This window comes from Arvicola amphibius, chromosome 10, assembly GCF_903992535.2.
Source record: "Arvicola amphibius chromosome 10, mArvAmp1.2, whole genome shotgun sequence".
Classification (NCBI taxonomy): Eukaryota; Metazoa; Chordata; class Mammalia; order Rodentia; family Cricetidae; genus Arvicola; species Arvicola amphibius.
Window position 1 is genome coordinate 87,748,100 of NC_052056.1, and position 22,191 is coordinate 87,770,290.

The window sequence follows — 22,191 nt, forward strand, 5'->3', positions numbered from 1 at the left end:
GCTGAATGGCTTCTGTAATGACTGCGGATTGCGGATTGCATGGGGCTAGGCAACGTAGTGTCTCTGACACATTCTTCTGTACCTAGTGCTGAGAGGTGGCAAAGAAGGCTGTTGGGGACTCAATGTACAACTAATCTAACCAATTGGTAAGCATCAGATGGAGACCAATAGAGGAAGAGAAAATCAACCTTTGGCTTCCACATACACATACAGGAGTATACACACACACACACACACACACCATAGATACACACAAATACACTGTATATACCCATACTTCATACATACACACAATACATAAACACAAATTTGTAAAGACCTAATATCAAAAAATAAACATGAAAAATGATCAACATCAACAATTATGAGGAAATCACAATAAAGTATTACCCGACTGTTAAAGGAATGGCTAATATAAAATGCAAATATACAGCCAGGCAGTGGTGGCATATGTCTTTAATTCCAGCACTCGGGAGGCAGACCTCTGAGTTCCAGGCCAATCTGGTTTAAAAAGAGTTCCAGGATAGCGAGGGCTACACAAAGAAACCCTGTCTCAAAAAAAAAAAAGCAAACATGTATTAATAAAGAAGTGAAGAAAAAGAGTCATTTATACAATGTTGATGGAGATGTAAATTAGGACAGTCATTGCAGAGAATAGACAAATGGTCTTCAACAAACGAAAGAATGCCACTGTCATCCAGTAAGCACATTACTGGTACAGACTGAAAGGGAGTGAAAGATCATGTTGAATACAGATGTGTGCACTCCCGCAGTCACTGCAGTGCTATTTACAATAGTTAAGAAATGGAAACAAAGTATCCATCAACAATGAACCATAAAGTGGTGTGGGAAGTCCTTCTGTTTATGTGTTTCTTTTATTGGTTAATGAATAAAGCTGTTTCAGCAATTGGCTTAGCAAACTAGAGCAAGGCGGGAATTCCAAGCAGATAAAGGAGAAAAGAAGGCAGAGTCAGGGAGAAGCCATGTAGCTGCCACAGGAGAGAGATGCCAGACGCCAGATGGGATCTTACCGGTAGGCCACAAACACATGGCAAAACACAGATTAATAGAAATGGGTTAATTTAAGAGCTATCTAGCAATACGCTTAAGTGATTGGCCAAGCAGCGTTTTAATTAATACAGTTTCTATGTGGTTATTTTGGGTCTGGGCATCCGGGAAAACAAACAAGTAGTCTCCACCTACAATAAAGGATGCACAATAGATGAACAAAATCAAATACTATTCACTAAAACTTAAATTCCTTGATTTGCAACAGGAATGACCTCAAAGAATAACACATAGATAAAGCACCATATGTTATAAAATAATAAACTCTGTATTTATACACACACACACACACACACACACACACACACACACGGAGAAACCCTTCCTGGCTTGGAACACTATGTGAACCAGAGCAGCCTCCATCTCATAGAGATCTTCCTGTCTTTGCCTCCTGGGTGTTGGGGTTAAATATATGTGTCAACTTACCCATCACATTTAAAAGAATTATTCTTCAAGAAATAGAAAGTAGAACAGCTGTGTCCTCAGGGAAGAGTGGAAGAGAAGGATGTTGGAGGGCTTGAAAGTTACACTTAGATAGGAAAAATACCTTTTCCTGTTCGCTTAAATAAGTGGTTCTCAACATTCCTAATGCTGCAACCCTTTAATACAGTTCCTCATATTGTGGTGACACTCAACTACAAATAATTTTCACTGCTGCTTCATAAATGCTATTTTGCTACTGTTAAATCATAATGTAAATATCGGATACGCAGCCCCCCCAAAGGGTCACGACCCACAGGCTGAGAACCTCTGTCTTAAATGCTAGCATGACACAGACTAGTGTGCTACCTTCACAACGCAACTAAAATAAATTCTGAATAGTCTTAGTATGAGAAAGGCAATATGAGATATCATGTGTGTGATGTGTGTGTGTGTGTGTGTGTGTGTGTGTGTATTTGTTGCTTTTCTTGGTTAATGAATAACGTTGCTTTAGCCTATTGCAGGGCAGAATATAGCCAGGCTGGAAGAGATGTGGAGAGAAAGAAGATAGAGTCAGGGAGATGCCTTGGAGCTGCTGAAGGAAGCAGATGCCTTGAAGCTGCCCAAGAAGCAAGAGGTAACAAACCCCAGCCTCATATTAAAATAGAAAAATAATAGAAATGGGTTAATTCAAGATGTGAGAGCTAGCAGAAATATGCCCGAGTCATTGGCCAAGCAGTGTTATAATTAATATAGTTTCTGTGTGATTATTCAGGTCTGGGTGGCTGGAAAATGAAGGAACAGTCTCCATTTACAGAAAGGTTTCGGTAAAAAAAAAAAAAAGTGTGGTAATTATACATTTGATTACAAGGTTTATAAATACTTTAAAACTTCAAACCATATTTCATATATAACTATTATTATGGGTCTATTACAAATATCTTAAACGCAGAACACCCAGAACCCCGAAATACAACTGAACCATAAAAATTCATAGCTATGTATCAGGACTGAAAGAAAGCTCCTATACGATATGGAAACAGAAGACTGAAGGAAAAGTGAAAGCCATCACACAAACCACGACAGAGAATTACACTGTGCAGATGTAGCTCGAGATGAAACTAAGCGTCTAGGAGACACGAAGGTGAATAACTACAAAATAACTCTCCACAAACTTTTTTTTTATAAAAAAGATTTATTTATTTTTTTACACCCATTGGTTTTTGCCTTCATGTATGTCTGTATGAGGGTGCTAGATCACCCAAGAACTGGAGTTACAGACAGTTGCGAGCTGCCATGTGGGTGCTGAGAATTGAACCCTGGTCCTCTGGAAAAGCATTCATGCTCTTCTGTGCCATCTCTCCAGCTCGCTTCCTCCCCCCCCCCCCCACCTGCGATAAAACCTTTGGCGTGTCCACACTGAAACCTTCTCCAGGCACGCTCACTCCACATGAACATACCTTCGCTTTCAGCAGTTCCATGAAAGTGAACATACAGCCTGCTTTGTTCTAAGGTAGTCTTACTCCACAGTGCAGGGCATACTTGCGCCTGCCCAAGCTGGCCGTGCAATGATTGTCCCGCCTCAGCTTCCCAAATATGGGATTCAGGTGAAGGGGCGTGGTCGGCAATTGGAATTAACCAGACTAGCTTTATTATAAAATACTCAGCTTTAATAAAAGGAGGAAATGGGAGAAACTTACAGAGCCACAGTTCCAGCAAAGCGCAGGAAACAAAGAGAGCGAAAACAAATGCACAGGGATGTTTTAAAGGTATTTGGGGGCCCCGAGGGGGCATGCCCCTCAAACAAGGGGATAGGTTAGCTCCCCTATCATTCAGGTATTAAAGCATTACACCCAGCAACAAACTCCTTCTGGTAGAGACTGCTGTGTCCTGCTGATGGAGCATCTATTACATTCTATCTGCTCTGTGTGCTTGATTGTGTCCCACAAACGTCAGAACCCTGTATAGTACGATGCCTCACTAGCTGTCGTCTGAGGAAACTGGACCAGTGAATTTGCTGAATTTCATGTCACTTATACAACTGAAAGGAAGAATTATTATCTTATTATGTAGGGCAAAATGTCGCCTGCTGTGAGAATGCATGCCATCAATCCCAGCACAAGGAAGGCGGAGACAGGTGGGTGTCTGTGAGCTTGGGGCCAACTTGGTCTACAGACCAAGTTCCAGGTCAGCAAGAACTACATAGTAAGACCCTGCCTCCAAAATAAATGAATAAATAAATAGAAAAAAGGCAGAAAAAGGGCATATAATACGTTAATTTAAAATTTCTCTATGTATCAAGCTTTCTTTTGAGCTACCATCCAGCCCCCAAATCATGACAAGGAGACTAGCTTCTTTATGCCCATTGCTGGCTAGCTTTTTTTCTTAAACTTAAATTAATCTGTTTCTCTTCATCTACATTTACATTGGGGCTTTTTAACCTTCCTTTCTGTATGTCCTAGTCTGTCTGTCTGGTAGCTGCCTAGTTATTGGCCATTCAGCCTTTTATTAGACGTCAGGTGCCCTACATAGGCAAAGTGCAAGAGCAACACATCTTTACATAATTAAACAAATACAGCATAGACAAAAGTAACACACCTTTACACAATTAAATTAATATTTCACAGCATAAACAAACATAACACATCTTTGCCTAGTTAAAATGTTTTGCCACAACATCTCTATGTATGTTCACACTATGGTAGAGCATCTTAGAATTAGTTTCTAATATAAAATTTAATTACGCCTTCTTAAAATATGGTAAGGGTTATATGAACAGAATCATAAACTTCATGAGGCAAATCATACATTATGTCTTCCATGAGTAACAGGTAAATCAAGATGAATTAACACCAGGAAATTCTAAGCCAAGAACTATGACATTTTGAAGAAATATAGTCTGTAAAAACAAAGTAAAAATCTCCCCTCAGAATGTGTGAGGATTCTAGGTAGCTATAATTTATCAGTGCCTTTAAAATTCACAGAAATTCTACATAGAATTCTATAATTCTCTTCCCAATCATTATTCAAACAGACCCATCTACAATTCTCCTAAAATTTACCATTAGATCATAAGAGTTGGATACTTGGGTCTGTAAAAATGATAGCAAATATTTATGTGTGCTTTGAGACCAAAAAGGAGAGGTGGAGTGGAGAGGGCCTGATAAAATTTTATAACTTACAATTCAAGATTCAGAATATTATGATATATTATTATACTCTTACAACCCACATAATTTCTGGATAATTATTAAAAGGAATGAATAAAAGTTATTCATATAAGAATAGTCTCCTCCAAATTCTTTAATACATGATGGAACTGGGAGTTCCATTTGGTCTATGAGTCATTCAATATACTTCAAAATATTCAATAGGTTTCTTAATACCCTGTTAAGTAGGATCTGCCACCTGTATTCTTGAGCACAGTGGTTCAATGGCTGTGACAGAAAAAGAAGTCATTCAATATATTCCAATGATAAAACATTAATGACCTTTATCTATTTACTAAAACGAATTTCACGATACACTGTATACAACATTCCAAAGTCCACTAAGTGATCTACAGAGAATACATCAATAATTCCCAGGAAGCGGTTTGGCGTTTCTGTTGAAAGGACCTGAGAGTTGGGCCTTGTGCAGTTTTGAGCAGTATGGGGCTGTTTACTAAATGAGAACGGTAGCAGATACATCCAAGCACAGACGAGTTGCCTGATGACTCTGGTATCTGTGAGCTGCTTCTTCTAAGCACAAGAAAGATGTCAGTAAATTTCTGCCAAATTTCACGTATTTGTAGGATTTCTATCTTATACTAATTCCTGTAAGTAAATTAAAAGTTGAAATATGGGTGAAAGCTCTCATAATCTGTTTATCTTGAAAAAAGGATTTCCAAAATGAACAGTTGGCCCTTGTGAGGTATTGAATACTGGACAATGGTCTTTTCTGAGTCACTACATATATACACTTTCTGGGACTGGACAGATGGCTCGGCAGTTAGTAGCTGCTCTTGCAGAGGATCTGGGTTCAGCTCCCAGTCCCCACACGGCAGCTCACAGCTGTCTGTAACTCCAGGATCCAATGCCCTTTTCTGCCTTCCAAAGGCACTGCATGCATGTGGTGGACGTGCAAGCAAAGCATCCAAACAAATCAAAATAAATTAATAATTCGTGTATAAAGGTTCTATCTAGTAAGAATTTTTTAAATAAAATTATGGAATTTGGTCAGGACAATCTATTGGTTTCATTCCACTGTAAATTGGTGTTTGATTACTTAAACATTTTTGTCTCACTCTTCCTTAAATTACCTGTAGATGTGTGTTTGCCTGTGCGGAAGCGTATGCATATGAGTGCAGGTGCCCTTGAAGGCCAAAGCTGGGCTTGGATCCCAGGACTTGGAGTTTTAGGAGGTTCTAAGACACCCAATATGGGTGCTGGCAACCAAACTCAGCCTCCACAAAAGCAGTGCAGGCTCTAAAGCAAGGAGCCATCTCTCCAGTTCCCATTATCACATTCTTTACTCTGTCTTGCTTCCCTCACTTATGAGTCCTTTGATGGCGCATGAAATTCGAAAAATTGTTAAAGGCTTTCCCGCATTCTGTGCATTTATAGGGTTTTTCTCCGGTGTGAATTCCTCTCGTGTCGACAAAGTGTCGCGCTGTCCTTAAAAGCCCTGTTGCACTCTCTACACTGGAAGGGTTTCTCACTGTGTGAGTTACCTGGTGCCGGCGAAGGTGTGAGGAACAGTTAAAAGCTTTGCCGCATTCTTTGCAGCTGTAGGGTTTCTCTCCGGTGTGAACACCTCTGGTGTTGAGTAAGGTGTGAACGCAGCGACAGACCTGGCCACACTCTGCACATCTGTAGAGGCTAGCTCCGGTATGCATTCTCTGGTGCAGATCAAAGGACGAGGGACGGTGATAGCCTTTGCCACATTCCTTGCAGGTGTAGGGCTTCTCCCCGCTGTGGCTTACCCGGTGCTGATGAAGCTGTGAAGAACAGGCGAAGGCTCTGCCACATTTCTTGCATCTGTACGGTTTCTCTCCAAAATGAATATTCTGGTGTTGGTTAAGGTGCGAAGAGCGGCTAAAGGCCTTGCCACATTCTTTACACACATAGAGCTTCTCTCCCGCGTGAATTCTCAGATGCCGGTAAGGCGTGAATGAATAACTAAAGGATTTGCCACACTCTTCACATCGATATGCCCGTCTCCCCCGAGTGGTTTCTGGTGTCGTTTAAAGTGGGCAGAGCTGTGAAAGGCTTTCTCGCACACTTTACACGTGTAAGGCTTCCCTCCCGCTTGAGTCGTCTGGTGTCGAGTCAGGGTTGAGCTATTGTTGAAGGCTTTGTCACACTTCTGGCATTTATACGGTTTCTTGCCTGTATGAATTATCTGGTGTCGAGTCAGGGTTGAATGATAATAAAACCCTTTGCCACACTCTTGACATCTATAGGGTTTTTCTCCCGAGTGAATCCTCTGGTGTTGTTTAAGGTATGAGGAGAAGTGAAAGGCCTTGTCACACACCGTACACTTGTAGGGTTTTTCTCGCAGCGTGGATTATCTGGTTGCCGCGTAAGGGTTGAAACGTATTGAAGGCTTTGCCACACTCTTGGCAAGGGGTTAGGGTTTCTCTCCTGTGTGGATTATCCGGTTGTCTAGTGAGGTTTGAACTATTATTAAAGGTTTTGCCGCATTCTTCGCATTGGTAAAGCTTCTCTCTTCTTGGAGGCCTCCGTTGTCGAATAGAAGCTGCATTATAAGTGAAAGCTCTGCCACCTTCTTTACAATTCCGAGGCTTCTCTTGAACAGGTGGACGTGGCTGGGTAGCGAGTTCTGAGTGCTGAGCAAAGTCTTCCCCAGACTGGTTATATCTGCATGAGGTCCTTCTGGGAAAAAGAGCACAGTGGTCTTTACTGGGATTTGAACCATGATTCCAGCTATAGTATTCTTGTACTAACAAGTTTTTCTCTCCGATGTGAATACCTTTATAATTACCCAGGATAGGACACTCCTTGATGGCTGGCCTATTTTCATTGTGCATGCACTGTGTTTTCACAGTGTCCTTATCCGCATTTGGGTTAGGGAAAATGGAGGTTTGAACTGAGTGTGTGGCTCACACCAATAAAATTGGTACTTGAAAATCTGAGGCAAGAGGATTGTCATGAGTTCAAGGCTAGCCTAAAGTATGTAGAAAATTCCAGAGCAGCCTAGTCTACCCCACTTTTAAAGGGGGGGTAACTTGCTGTATTTATTAAATTTGTACTTTTGGCATAAGGAAAATTTGTTTGCTAATGACAGAATAATGACTCTTTCAAAAGAATAAAATCAACCAGATAGAACTGTCTCAGTGTGTGTGTGTGTGTGTGTGTGTGTGTGTGTGTGTGTTAGATTGTGTGCTGAAAGGCCAGAGAAAGGCATGGGAGTCCTTCCCTAGCACTCTCTGCCTTTTTGTTTTGAGACAGAGTCTCTTCCAAACGAGGTTATGACTTGTGTCTAAGGATGGCATCCAGCATCCAGCAAGCCCCAGTGATTCTCCCATCCTCTACCGCTCTTAATGTTGCAATTAACTGAGGCATATAGAAAGGTGCTCAACTATATGACAGCTGAGATCTAGAGCCCAGTGCTCAGACTTGAGCAGCAAGTGCTCTTGCCCACTGAACCATCTCTTCTCTCTCTTCTTTTCTCTCTCTCTCCACACACAGGTATATACTACCTTATTGAAACTGTAGTAATAATAGACTTTTTAATTTCACTTATTATTAACTTATGTTATCCCGCTGTACACATTATTAGAAACTGCCAGCCAACAGCAATATACAGGTTAAACTAAAATTATATATCAGCTGGTGTGAAAGAACCTACTCTAAAATAAAATAGAACACAGACCATGGAATTGAAAAACAAGACAAAGAACTACTTCATAAAATTCTTAATAAGCAACAATGTACCATGAAAAATGCCTCCCAGATAAGCACGATTTTCAATTTTGACAATATACCCATGAAGAATGTGCATTTTAAATGACTGACATTCACAGTTTAAAAGAAAACTCACACCCACAAAGCAAACCAAAAAAAGAAAGCACTAAAATCACACGTAAAAAGCTCTGTACAGCAACTGCAATGAATAGCTACATGAACCACATTAAGCAGACTTTTTAATTTACATTATGTGCGTGTCTGTGTGAAGGTACGCCACATTTGTGAGTGCATTCATAGGGGCCAGAAGAGGGAGAACCACCCTTTGGTGGGTGGTTCTGAGCTGCCTGACAAGGGTGCTGGAAATCAAACTCAGGTCATATGGAAGGACAGCAAGCGCTGTCAACTTCTTTCTGAGCCATCTCTCCGGCCCCGAAAAACTTCTTTTTGGTGTTAATATTTCATTTGTATGGTTTAACACAGAGGTCTTCAGACATGTGCATAATTTTCTGAGGCCCACAAAGAAAGAAAAGAAAAATTGGGGGGGGGGGGGAATGCAGACCTTCAAAAGAAGGACTCTGCTGTCACTGGCAATGGGCTGGGAGGTCCCTAGAGAAGGAGACGCAGAAGACTGAGCAGTGTGATAAACACAGGGCAGCTGGCTTTCTCCGTTAGTAAAACAAACAAGTGTAGTCTCTTGGGAAATCATCTCCACTGACTCAGGCTTCCCAGTCTCTAGCTCCAAGCCGCTCTTCCTTCTGGAGCTTTGGACCGCTCACCTGCATCCTCGAATTCTTTCACGCCTACCTACCTGGACATATGGTTCCTGACTCTTGTCTCTTCACATTCAAAGGCTCCTTGCTCTGCTCCAGAAACGTGACCAGGTAAGGTTTACACGCAGCAAGACCTGTCCAGAAAACAGAAATGATGCTTGGAATTTCCCCAGCTCACACTGTGCTGGGGGCGTGGCGGGGGACAACATAACAGGAAATTATGTCCCCAGTTGTCTCCTACCAGACACAGTAGAATACACACGGAGAATTTCACTTGCACGTATGAGTAAATCAAAGGGAACATTTGGACTTTAAGATGCAGTTCATGATAACTACAGGCCATCAAACTGTTAAAATTACCACCAATCTAGGGTAAAGAAACATATTCCATGAAAAAAGGAGCTATTAAAGGAAATACAATCTAAAAGGATCTCGTCCATGACTTGTGTGAAGGGTAAGTAAGTTCCTGAGAGATATTCTACAAAGGAAGGGATTTGAGACTTCTGTAGGGAAGAGAGCCTCACCCAGGGAGACAAGGTTCCTGTAATTCTCCAACATCACATCCCTATACAAACTCCACCGAGCAGGGTCTAGGCATTCCCGCTCCTCTGGGGAGAAGTCAATGGACACGTCCTCGAATGACAGCAGCTCCTGGAATAAGACAAATGGACAGAACCATGACCGTGTAGTCCCGGGCTCCAGGGATACAGCGTTTGGTGTCATCGCTCATTAGGCTGTGGGGAGCTTTCAGAGATACAGCCACATTTGGTTATCCTTCCTCCTGATGTGATGCTCACCCACAGTCCGATGGGCAACCTCAACAATCTCATTGTCTCGCTAAACTAAACGTTAAGGAATCAGGGAATCTTTTTCTTGGTCTGTGATCGGTACCTTGATGTAATGAATAAGCATTTATTTACATTGCCACAGGAAAAGTCGAACAACACACAGAACCACAGGCGCGTTTGGGAAGAGTTGTTGAGCATCCCTGCAATGGATGATGAGACATGCAACTGGAGCAGATCTGTGAGTGGGTCATCCATGGAAGCCACCTCAGTGTGACCGCCTTTCCCCGTGTGGTAGGGGATGGTGTACCTCCTTCCTGTCATAATGGTTGCATGTTCCCTGTGGTGAGGAATAGGTATCCAACCACAGGCCAATCATCTCCTTGAGGAGTGTAGTGTTCTTGATTGGGAATCCCAGAGTGGCCATCTAACTGTATGTGGCAAGGGGTGGCATGCTGCCATGATGCATTAGGTCTGCCATATGAGTATAAGGATGCTTCAAAATGGTAGATAAGGAATACATTGCACCCAGGCATGGTGGCAAACACCGTTAATCCCAGCACTCAGGAGACAGAGGCAGATGGATCTCTGTGATTTTGAGGCCAGTCTGGTCTACAGATTGAGTTCCAGGTAGCCAAGGCTACATACATAGAGAAGCCCTGTCTCTGAAAAGGAAAGAAAGAAAGAGGGGGGGAAGAGAGGAAGGGAAGGAGAAAAGAAGAAAAGAAAGAAAGAAAGAAAGAAAGAAAGAAAGAAAGAAAGAAAGAAAGAAAGAAAGAAAGGGGAAAAGAAAAGAAAGAAAGAAGAAAGAAGAATATACTGCGGTCTCTGAAAGAGGTGTGCACGGGATGGGAGGCAGCCTGTAGTCTTTCAGCTCTGTGGCCTTTGTTGTGGCCAAGAATAAATGCAACTGAGGCTCAGCCATCTTCTCAAGAAGAATTTGCCAGTGTACAAGAGGAGTTACAATAAGGGGAGAAAATCGACCAGGGAATGCTATCTGCTACATGGGTGTCTAATTTCTCAAAGGAAGTTGAGAATAGGAATGAAGAGATGGAGGCATTAACTTGCAGTTTCTTACAGAGCAAGGAAAGGAAAATAGAAGTTAGACCTGTGCTAAAGGCCCTTCCTAAGATCCAGACCCACGGGGCCCATGGGAAGACTCAGATCATGAACCGGTGGAGGCTGTGACCAAAAACAGCAAATAGCAAGCGAAGACAAACAGACTGAAGGGGAAGCTGTGACTCTCAACAGTCGCACTACAGCTCCACGATAAGATTCTTCTTTCTGTCGGTTTTTATTTGTCCATTTGGTTGGTTGGTTGGTTGGTTTGGTTTTTGGTTCTTCTTTTAAGTTTGGTTTAGTTTGCAGGGGCGGGGGGGAAGAGAGCAAGGGCAGAGGGAAAATGGGAGGGGCAGGGAGATAAGTGGGATTGGGATGCAAAATGTGAAATCCACAAAGAATCAATAAAAGTGAAAAAGGAAAAAAGGAAAGAAAGAAATAGAGATGTTTCTCAGGTCAGTCTTTAAGAAGGGGGAGGCTATGGTCAGCATGCAAACAGAAGCCTTAATAACAAGGAATACGTGGGACCTGAACCGCTTAAATTGGGGTAGACTTTAAGATTGTATTCTTTGGGCAGTGGTGGCGCATGCCTTTAAATCTAGCACTGGGGAGGCAGAAGCAGGCAAATCTCTGTGAGTTCAAGGCCAACCTTGAACTAGTTCCAGGACAGGCTCCAAAACTACAGAGAAACCTTGTTTAAAAAAAGAAAAGGTCGTATTCTAGTGTGTGTGTGTGTGTGTGTGTGTGTGTGTGTGTGTGTGTGTGTGTGTGTGCCTCCATACGTGTACATGCACCACATGTGTAGCTAGTACCCACAGAGGCCAGGAGAGGGCATTGGATGTCCTGGAACTGGAGCTGCAGGAGGGTGTGAGGGACTGAACCTGAGGCCTCAGAAAGAACAGAAATGCTCCTAACTGTCAAGCCATCTCTCCAGCCCACCTGGGAAATTTTTTTGAAAGAAATAAATGTGTCCCTCCCAGCCTCACTAGTGAGACTGTGGGACATAGGAACGGGGTGGGGGGCAGTCTGAGTACTGCTGTGTAGTTGTTTGGAGGGGTATTTTTGTTTTTTGTTTGTTGTTTGCTCTTTGAGGGCATGGTACCCAGCTCCCGAATAAATACACAGAAACTTATTCTTACTTATGAATGCACAGGCATAGCTTGACTGGTTTCTAGCCAACTTTCCTAACTTAACTTCCATGGCTAGCTGGGTGGCTGGGTGGCTGGGTGGCTGGGTGGCTGGGTGGCTGGGTGGCTGGGTGGCTGGGTGGCTGGGTGGCTGGGTGGCTGGGTGGCTGGGTGGCTGGCCCCTGTTCTCCTCTCCTTCTCCTTTTCTTGCTCCTCCCTCTGTTCCTAGATTTCGTCTATTTATCCTCTCTGCATGCCAACCCCACCCATTTCTCTCTCCTTCTTAGCTATTGGCCATTCAGCTCTTTATTAGATCAATCAGGTGTTTTAGGCAAAGCAGCACAGCTTTACAGAGTCAACAAATACACATAAAGAACGCCACACATCTTTGTATTATTGAATTAATATTCCACAACACTGTTGAAGTGAAGAAACTATTTGAGACAAAAGTTACCAACTCTCAGTTAGGGGTTAGGGTTAGGGCTAGGACTAGGTAATGGGAGGGAAATCAGTCCTTAGTAGACTGGCTTATACAAGCCACTAGAGACACTTAGATGTCACTACCTAAGGGGACCATGAGCATCAGGGATTAGAAGGCAATAGCAGAAAAGACAGGCCCCAATTAGAGCTGGGTTGCAAGACAGTGTTCACCTTATCTGATATAACTGTGTTCATGTTCACAGCAGAGGGTTTTTGTTTCATTTTTAAAGTGATGATGATTCTGCTTGGACCTCAGGAATGGTGTGGAGCTTTAGGGTGTGAGACTTCAGGGGTGGGCATGGGATCTCCGGGTAGTACAGGGCTTCAGGGGTGGCATGGGATCTCCGGGGTAGTACAGGGCTTCAGGGGTGGCATGGGATCTCCGGGGTAGTACAGGGCTTCAGGGGTGGTAAAGAATCTCAAGGATGGTGTGGCGACACAGCCATATCTGAAGGTCATGGCAAAAGTCATAAAGCCAGCACAGCTTGCCTGACAGACCCAGCAAAGCGGAGCCGCACGTTGGCCACCTTTGGTTTTTCATTTCCTGTTGCATACTTGAGGGACTTTAATATTGTACAATTTAGGGATATTGGATTATGGAAAAGTCCTTATGAATCAATTTATGCCTTCTCTAGGAGGACTGCTTCTAAGATTCACCAGAAAAAAAAAGCCCTGAACATATTACTCCCCCACTTTTAGGGAGACATCCTTATCTACTTGAAAGTCTTCCTTACACCTTGGAGGTTGTGACCCACATAGAGAAGCCAGAAGTCTCTTTATGAGGCAACGAGACTTTCTTGAAACATCTGTCCTATACTTATTCAGGAACAAGATAACCAAAACAAAGTAAACTTTAAAAGTCAACAAGATTCAGTGGGCTAGAGGAGGTGGCCACAGTTCAGACTGCAAGCCTCTTTCCCACCACACACTCAGGCAATCACATGACATATCGAGCATAAAGTTAGATTAGCTGGAGCTACCTCTGCCCTACGCAGGGACTTACACTGGTGAGCAAAGGATGGAGTGGACGATGATAAAGGAATGAGGGGTCAGGACCTCCCTTTCTTAGGAAAGTTAACCCATGCAGAGCCACTGTGGGGTCATGTGACCAAGGAACAATGGAATACCAGGATTAGACCTATAGACGACAAATTCTATAAAAGGTATAAAATATAAACATTGTATTATGCCAGAATTTGAATAATAACTGCAGCATCTTTGGTCTGAGGATTTTTCTTGGGCACTCTGATCATTAAGAGTTATAGTACACTGCTTGGGACATGGCCATATGCCCAGGCTGGCTTGAAGATTTTGTTTTGGTCTAGTGTCCTTGTAGCCATAAAAACTACCAGCCTGAGAGCAGGCTGTCATATGCCTCTAGATTCGTAAAAATTGGGCCATAGGGTTAATGAATAAGAATGATAACTATTATCAATGATGTAAAAACGAGGAAAAATAATTGGAAATGATAACTCTGTTCTGTCATAGTTTATTAACAATGACTGAAAGATGAGCAAAAGTGACGTGAAACACATATCCAAAATCAAAATGATACGATCTATGTCTCAGAACAACATAATGTATCCTACTTACTAAATTCTGTATAAAGAAGGAAGCACTCTGGCTGCCTGTCAGTCAGGCTGCAAGATTCTCACCACCACCACAGCCTGGCTCACCTCCTTCCCCTGCCGACTCCTTACAACCGTCTGCTGAGACCCGTCCTGCTGGGGATGGCTCCCGGCAGGATGGGGCTTCAGGGGGGATAGGGTTTTAAAAGTATCATGGGACCTCGGGTGGTATGGTGTTTTCAGGGGTTTTGCTGAGCTCCATAGTAGAATGTGGTCTGTATGAAGAAGGAGAGCTCTGACTGCTCTGAGTCTGACAAGCAGATAAATTCAGCCTGCCAAGCACAAGGGACATGGGCAGGTGAGGGGTGGGGAGGGTGCAGCAGACTAAGTAAAACTACCCAGGCCACCCAGGAGCAAATGTGATGCTCTGTATCAAGCTAGGGTTCCTAGGGGGAAAAATGAACAGCAAGTCATATGCCATGCTACTAGGTCTCTAGATGATTTGAAAGCCTGAGCAGTTCGTGGAAGACATGAATGATTAAACAGCACAGATGAAAAGAGTTGGGCCTGATAAGAACAGATGAGCCATTAAGGAGACTTTGCAAACAGACCTTTCTGTCCCACCAGCAACTCCCAAATACCTTGAAGCCACTTCCCAAATTACCACACAGAGGCCTCTATTACTTATAAGTGCTTGGCTGATAGCTCAGGCTTGTTACTAGCTAACTCTTACATTTGAATTAACCCACGATTTTTATCAAAGTTTAGTTTTCTCAGTACAGCATTCTCATCTTGCTTCGCTGCACTTGCCGGCCTCTCTCTCTCTCTCTCTCTCTCTCTCTCTCTCTCTCTCTCTCCTTTCTCTCTCTCTCTCTCTGGCCTTCTCCTAGTCTGGCTCTCACACTCAATCACTTCCTGCCCAGCTATCAGACAATCAGCTTTTATTTAACAATGATCATAATCCACAGCAACACTTGGTTGTCACCACCAGAAAGAGCTGCGGTAGGCACTCTGCCCCCACAATCTACAGTGTACGTTTCCCCTGTAAGAAGTTATGCTGGGCAGGGAAACTGGACATCTTCCAACTCTACTTTAAGCATGGACAAATCTCCCTCTGAAACAATCATGGTCCAGCTTTAAAGGCATGGGTCCTCCTAACTCAGGGAAGTGAAGGGCCTGTATGCATCCTTTTCATGCCAGAGGTGAGGAAATGCTTTTCCCCAACATGTCTCGTCAGGTACAGGACAGACAATGCCCTAAGGCTGCCGCCACAAAGCATCTAAAGCTAGACTACTATTTCCCAGATGCTGCTGTCAGGTGTATGCCAATCCCTAGTCAGAGGTCAGTCACCAAATAAGGGACTCCAGGAAGAGGCAACCCCATGTGCTCTGTGGTGTGCATAGCACTGGACTCCAGGTTAAATAAAACTTATTTTGCATCTTGGCTGTGGGTATAATGGTCAGACTGGAGTTCCTTTTCTCTTGTGGTATCCGAGTTCAAGCATCAACAGCATGTATGCATTTATATAGCTCAAATTGTAAATAGAACTTTACATTTGAGGACATTAGAATCAGAAACTATAAGGCAGTACCAGTTGCCAGATAGCTTGCTTTCAACATGTCACAGAATTCTAATAGCCTTCAATAATGGGGACATAAGCATGGTGTGGTGGTTTGAATAGTGGCCCCCATGGGCTCATAATTTTGAATACTTGGTGAAGCTGTTTGGGAAGGATTAAGAGGTGTGGCCTTGTTGAGAGGGTGTGTCACTGGGGGCAGGCCTTAAGGTTTCAACAGTGCACACCATTCAGAGCTATTGTCTCTCTGACTTGTGCTTGCGGAATCAAGATATGAGCTCTTGGCTACTGCTCCAGCACCGTAGCCACCTGCCTGCTGCCATGCTCCCCACCATATGGTAATGGACTCCCACCCTCTGGAACTGTGAGTCCCAAGTTAAACACTTTCTTTTATAAGTAACTTTGGTCATCATGGTTTTGTCACCATCAATTGGAAAGTACTAAGACACACGGGACCCCAAATCACCCAAAACTTACTAGCTCATATTCTTCAATGCTCAACAATATAGATGGGACTCAGGTTCCTTCTGGTTTGTAATTAGGTGATGAGGCGCTGGCATGAACAGGAGCACTTTGGTTCTCCTCTCCATGGTGTCTCATTCTCCAGTAGGCTAATGTGGGTTTGTTTGTTGTGGATTATTTAACTACATAAAGATGTTACATTTGGCCAGGCAGTGGTGGCACATGCCTTTAATCCCAGCACTCAGGAGGCAGAAGCAGTTGGATTTCAAGGTCAGCTTGTCTACAAAGTGCATTTCAGAACAGGCTCCAAAGCTACACAGAAACCCTGTCTCAAACAGACAAACAAAAAAGATGTATTACATTTGTTTATACTGTGGAATGTTACTTTAACTGTGTAAATGAGCTGTTATTTGTTTATCCTGCATTTGTTTTTGTTTTTTTTTTTCTTTTTTTTTTTTTTTTTTGGTTTTTCGAGACAGGGTTTCTCTGCAGCTTTTCTTTTTTTAGAGCCTGTCCTGGAACTAGCTCTTGTAGACCAGGCTGGCCTCGAACTCACAGAGATCCGCCTGCCTCTGCCTCCCGAGTGCTGGGATTAAAGGCGTGCGCCACCACCGCCCGGCTCTTATCCTGCATTTGTTTAACGATGTAAAGATGTGTTGCATTTGTTTGTGCTTCGTTTGTTTAATTATGTAAAGATGTATTGCTGTTTCACCTTGCTTGCCTAAGACACCTGATTGGTCTAATAAAAAGCTAAATGGCCAATAGCCAGCCAGTAGAGGGCTAGGTGAGGCTGGCAGGTGGAGAGAATAAATAGAAGAATGATGTGGTATTCCCTCTGTACACTGTGATTACCTTAATGAATAAAGAAACTGCTTTGGACCTATAGCAGGGCAGAATTTATCTAGGAGGGGAAAACTAAACTGAATGCTGGGAGGAAGAAGGCAGAGTCAGAGAGGCACCATGGAGCTGCTGCTAGAGACAGATATGGCTGAAACTTTGCCGGTAGGCCACAAGGATCATGATAAAATATAAAATACTGAAAATGGATTAATAGTAGATGTAAGAGCTAGCTAGCAAACACTTAAGTGATTGGCCAAGCAGTGATTTAAATAATATGGTTTCTGTGTGATTATTTCAGAAGTCTGGGAGGCCGGGAAAACAAACAAGTGGCCATCCTTACAAACAGAAGGAGAAACAAGGAGAGAAGAAGGACAGAGAACAGGGATACAGAAAGGGATACTCATGGGACCAGAAGCCAGGCAGTCACCAGCCAGCCATGAAGACAGCAGGATAGTAAATAGGCAAGGAAGGAGGGAGTGAGGGAGGGAGGGAGGAAGCCCTGAAGCCAAAACATAGATATAGAGAAATAGGTTAAAATAAGAGCTAAAAATAAGGCTGAGCATTCATAACTAATAAGAAGTCTCCATATCATGATTTGGAAGCTGGTTGGTGGCCCCAAAATAAGCCTGTTACACTTGTTCCCAGAGAGTAAACAGAGTTCTGAAAGAGAAAGCAAAAGCAATCAAAACCTTTCAAGGCCCTATAACAAGCTAATTACATTCATAGCTACAGCATTATGAGTGCCAGCAAAAAGGGCATTCTAGAGCCAAGGTTAGGTGGAAGATTTCTGCCCATTCATGAGAACAGAAGAAAACCAAACACATTACTGAGGTCATGGGTGCAGGGGAGGATGTGGTATTGTGGTGGTCCCATATCACTCTATTTCTTCTTGTAGATCAGTGGTTCTCAACCTTCCAATGCTATGGCCTTTTATATACAGTTCCTCGTGTTCTGGTGATCCCCCAACCATAAAATTATTTTTGTTGCCACGTCATAACTGTAATGTTGTTTTCTGCTATGAATTATAACATGAATATCTGATATGCAGGGATATCCAATATGCGGCCCCCTGTGAAAGGGTCATTGAACCCCAGAGGGGTCATGACCCCAAGGGCGAGAACCAGTGTTGTAGGTGGTCTTATATGGCTATACAAAGTCCCACCGCTGTAAATCAGTTGAACTGGGACACAGGATCAATTCGGCCTAAATCCAAGAGCCTACATCCCTCCATCAGACCATAGGACTTGGGCAACTTCACACATACTTAAAACAGCTTCGTGGCCACTTACTCTTCAAAGCCCACTGAGAGAGAGCGCTGAGTCATTGGGGCAGTGATAGAGGACTCTCATTGGTTAATAAAGAAACTGCCTTGGCTTTTTGATAGGGCAGCAGTATTTAGATAGGTGGAGTAGACAGAACAGAATGCTGGGAAGTCAGTCAGATGCCATGCCTCTCCTCAGTGAGACAGACGCATGGAGCCAGCCACCAGGTCAGACATGCTGATCTTTCCTGGTAAGACACCACCTCGTGGTGCTTACAACCATTAACTAAATATGGGTTAAAGCAAGATGTGAGAATTAACTAATAGAGGCTGAACTAATGGGCCAGGCAGTGTTTTAATGAATACAGTTGTGTGGTGTTATTCCGGGTGTAAAACTAGCCGTGTGGGAGCAGGCACTGACGAAAAGCAGGCCTGCCCGCAGCTCCTTCTGCAGGGCAGTGCCATCCCTGGGCTGGTGGTCCTGGGCTTTATAAGAAAACAGGCTGAGTAAGCCAAGGGAAGCAAGCCAGTAAGCAGAACCCTCCATGGCCTCTGCATCAGCTCCTGCCTCCAGGTTCCTTCCTTATTTGAGTTCCTGACTTCCTTCAATGGTGGACTACAATGTGGAAGTGTAAGCCAAATAAACCCTTTCCTCCCCAAGATGTTTTGGTCATGGTGTTTGATCACAATAGTAACCCTAAGTGAGGACACGTCCATCATATCCACAGTTAACTGTGAATGGATAAGACAACCCAATCAAAAGGAAGATATTGAGGTAAGGACATACCTCAGCTATATAGTGCATGCCCAGAATGTGCAAGGGCACAGGCTGAATCCTCAACATGAAAAAAAGGTATATAGGTTAAGGGGGCAAGATGATATAATAAACGCAGGCGGCTGATGAACCTCCATGAATCACACACACACCACACACACACACACACACACACCCGTACTCGTCTACAAATCCATTCAAGAGAATTACAGCAGTTCACCTAGAGCTGGGAAAGGAGAGGCTAAGCACACAGAAGGACAGCAACAGTGGTGGCTTTTACACACTCCCCGGCTGCAGCCAATGGGATCGGGGTAAAGAAGGCCTTAAAAACGCAAGTTTCCCAGTTCTCTCAGCACACAATTCTCCCCACTATTGCCAACTGCTCTGCTCTCTTTGGGTTCCCATCAAGTGTGTATCAGGAGAGGAAGAGAGAGAACGCATCCCTACCATGCTGGCTGGGAGCACGGCACTTCTTAACCTATCTCCCCTGTCCAGCTTTCGGTTCTCAGGTCCCTTAAGAAGTTTGTCCACACACTAGACTTCATTCATCTTGTGTTCAAGGGACTACATTCTCTATCTTCGAGCTCTGAAAGCAAAGAAGATAGGACACACAAATCTCCTTAGACCACAAGCCAAAAGATATTTGAATAGGAGAATAAGTCCATGCAAGGCCTATAGCCACCAGTAGTCCAGAAAAGGGATTTAAAGAAATAAAATCATTGCCGGGCGGTGGTGGCGCACGCCTTTAATCCCAGCACTCGGGAGGCAGAGGCAGGCGGGTCTCTGTGAGTTCGAGGCCAGCTGGGTCTACAAGAGCTAGTTCAGGACAGGCTCTAAAAAAGCTGCAGAGAAACCTGTCTCGAAAAACCAAAAAAAAAAAAAAAAAAAAAAAAGAAAGAAAGAAAAGAAAACATGCACAGAATCCTATACATCCTTGGAAGTAATTTGCTGGCTCACTCTGGTAGGGGCTACAGGACACTCTGGATATATATTTTTAAAAGATTATCTGTTTTATGTATATGGATGTTTGTCTGCATGTTCATCTGCATACCAAAGAGGGCATCGTATCCCATCGGACAACAGCTATAAACAGTTGCGAACCACTAAGTGGTGCTGGGAATGGAACTGAGGGACTTTTGGAAGAGCATCCCATGCTCTTAACTGCTGAGCCATCTCTCCAGGCTACAACCCTAGATATTAATATAGAGCAGGGATTCAATGTAGCAAATAACAGATCCCCTGCTGCCAGGATGTTAGAAAAGCTATTGTCAAAAAACTGCAAAATGATTCAAGGGATAATTGGTGTACAGAAAGAGGTCTTCTGTCGCGTCCTGAAAGGATATGGACATGGAGTAAGAGGAAACTGTTTGTACTTTGTTAGTAGTGGGGTCCATAAAATTTTGTATAGCAATTTTTTAAAAGTGTGTGACAGTTCTTAAATAAAATCTGATTGACCACATGGTCCAGCAATCACAATCCTAGGTGTTTGGGGGATTCTCTCAGTGGTCGGGATTTGGAGAGACACGAATGGGGCTTCTCAGACTGGAGATGTGCAGAAGTGAGCTGGAGGTTCCACCCACATCAAGTTGAAATACTTAGGTGGTAACTTGGGCTCGGGGAGGCAACAGGGTAGGAAGTTGCAATAGTCCCAATAATGCGGAATAGGGGCTTTTTGACACCTTTTCTTTCTTGGAAATTCTCTGAGATGCAGGGTTTGGCGAGGAGAACAGGAATGGGGCTTTCTGGGTCATATACCAGCGAGCTGGAGGTTCCAACCTAACACACGGTATCTTTTAAAATGCCAACTAGAGCCGGGTGTGGTGGTGCACGTCTTTAATCACAGCAGAGGCAAAAAACAGGTGAATCAATGAGTTCGAGGCCAGCCTGGTCTACAGAGTGAGTTCCAGGACAGCCAAGGGCTACACAGAGAAACCCTGTCTTGACACAATCACCCCCCCCCCAAAAAAAAAATGCCAACAGTAGTTTACGAAAATATAAAACACACGGTCTATTTGAAATGGATGCCAGACAGTTGCGAGTTGCGGTGGGAAGGAATGTTAAGAATTTACTATCCCAAGAGGACCCCAATTCAGTTCCCATCAGAAACATCGGGAGGCTCACAACCACACTCCCAACTCCAGCTCCAGCGGATCTGATTCCTCTTCTGGCCTTAGAGCACCTGCTTTTCATCACCACATCCTCACACCATAAATTTAAAAAAAAAAAAAAGTAATAAGAATTTTACCGCCCCCGCAGGCTGCGCGGGCAGGGTCCTGCGTGGATGATGCCCACGAATTCGGAAGCTCAGGACCGGGGGGTGGAAGGGGTTGGACCCCCAGCCCAGAGCTCCTCTCAGGCAGGACCCACACATCGGGAGTCGGGTCGTCCCCAAGACCCCGCCATCGCCACATAGCCGGGGTGCAAAGGACACAAAGGGGCAGAGGACCACCAGCCCCGTCCCCTCGCTGGGGAATTGAGAGAGCCATCACAACAGGAACAGATCGGGAGCGGGGCCGCAGCTGCAGCGCAGCCATTGCCACTAGGAGGCCTTGCCCACTCACCATGTCGGGATTCCGGAACCGCTCGTTTCCGCGGTGTCGCGGTCCGGCCTGTCCGGGTGCCAAGGTTCCCGGATCTCTTGGTTCCGGGTGACCCAACTTCCTCAGAGTGCCTCTCCCAGCTCTGAGCCCCTGGGCTCCAGGGAGGAGACAGACACCAGCCACATTGGTGACACCCACACAAAGCCCACCAAGCTGCCCTCCTCTCAAGCAGATACCCCTGATTGGACCAGGATTAAGGCCCTTAAGCCATGAGTGACAGTGCATGTTACCAATGTGTGACTGAGTCTGGACAAAATGACTGATTGGAGCTCTTTAAGGCAGAGCCTCATTGTTGGCTGACATACACCCGTGACATATTTGCACTTTCAATGAATATCAGCAATCCAAGGAGGTGGAAAGAAAAAGAAGGCCCTAACCTGATTAAAGTCTTGCCAGCTGAAAACCAAGAATTCCAGCATAATTAAAAAAAAATCAGCACAAAGAACAAAATTGTTAAAAGGTTACCTAATAACGACAATATACCTTTTA

At 44.0% G+C, this 22,191-nt stretch overlaps 1 protein-coding gene across 1 annotated transcript; it reads right to left on the reverse strand.

Annotated features, from left to right (window-relative positions):
- Positions 1 to 5,988: 5,988 nt before the first annotated feature.
- Positions 5,989 to 21,927, reverse strand: LOC119824333 (zinc finger protein 829-like). Its single transcript, XM_042055837.1, is given in 6 exon segments — positions 5,989 to 6,702; positions 6,705 to 6,925; positions 9,204 to 9,303; positions 9,694 to 9,820; positions 10,090 to 10,271; positions 21,348 to 21,927. Coding segments are annotated over 6 exon segments (1,896 nt in total). The 3' UTR covers positions 5,989 to 6,016.
- Between the last annotated feature and the right edge of the window lie 264 nt (positions 21,928 to 22,191).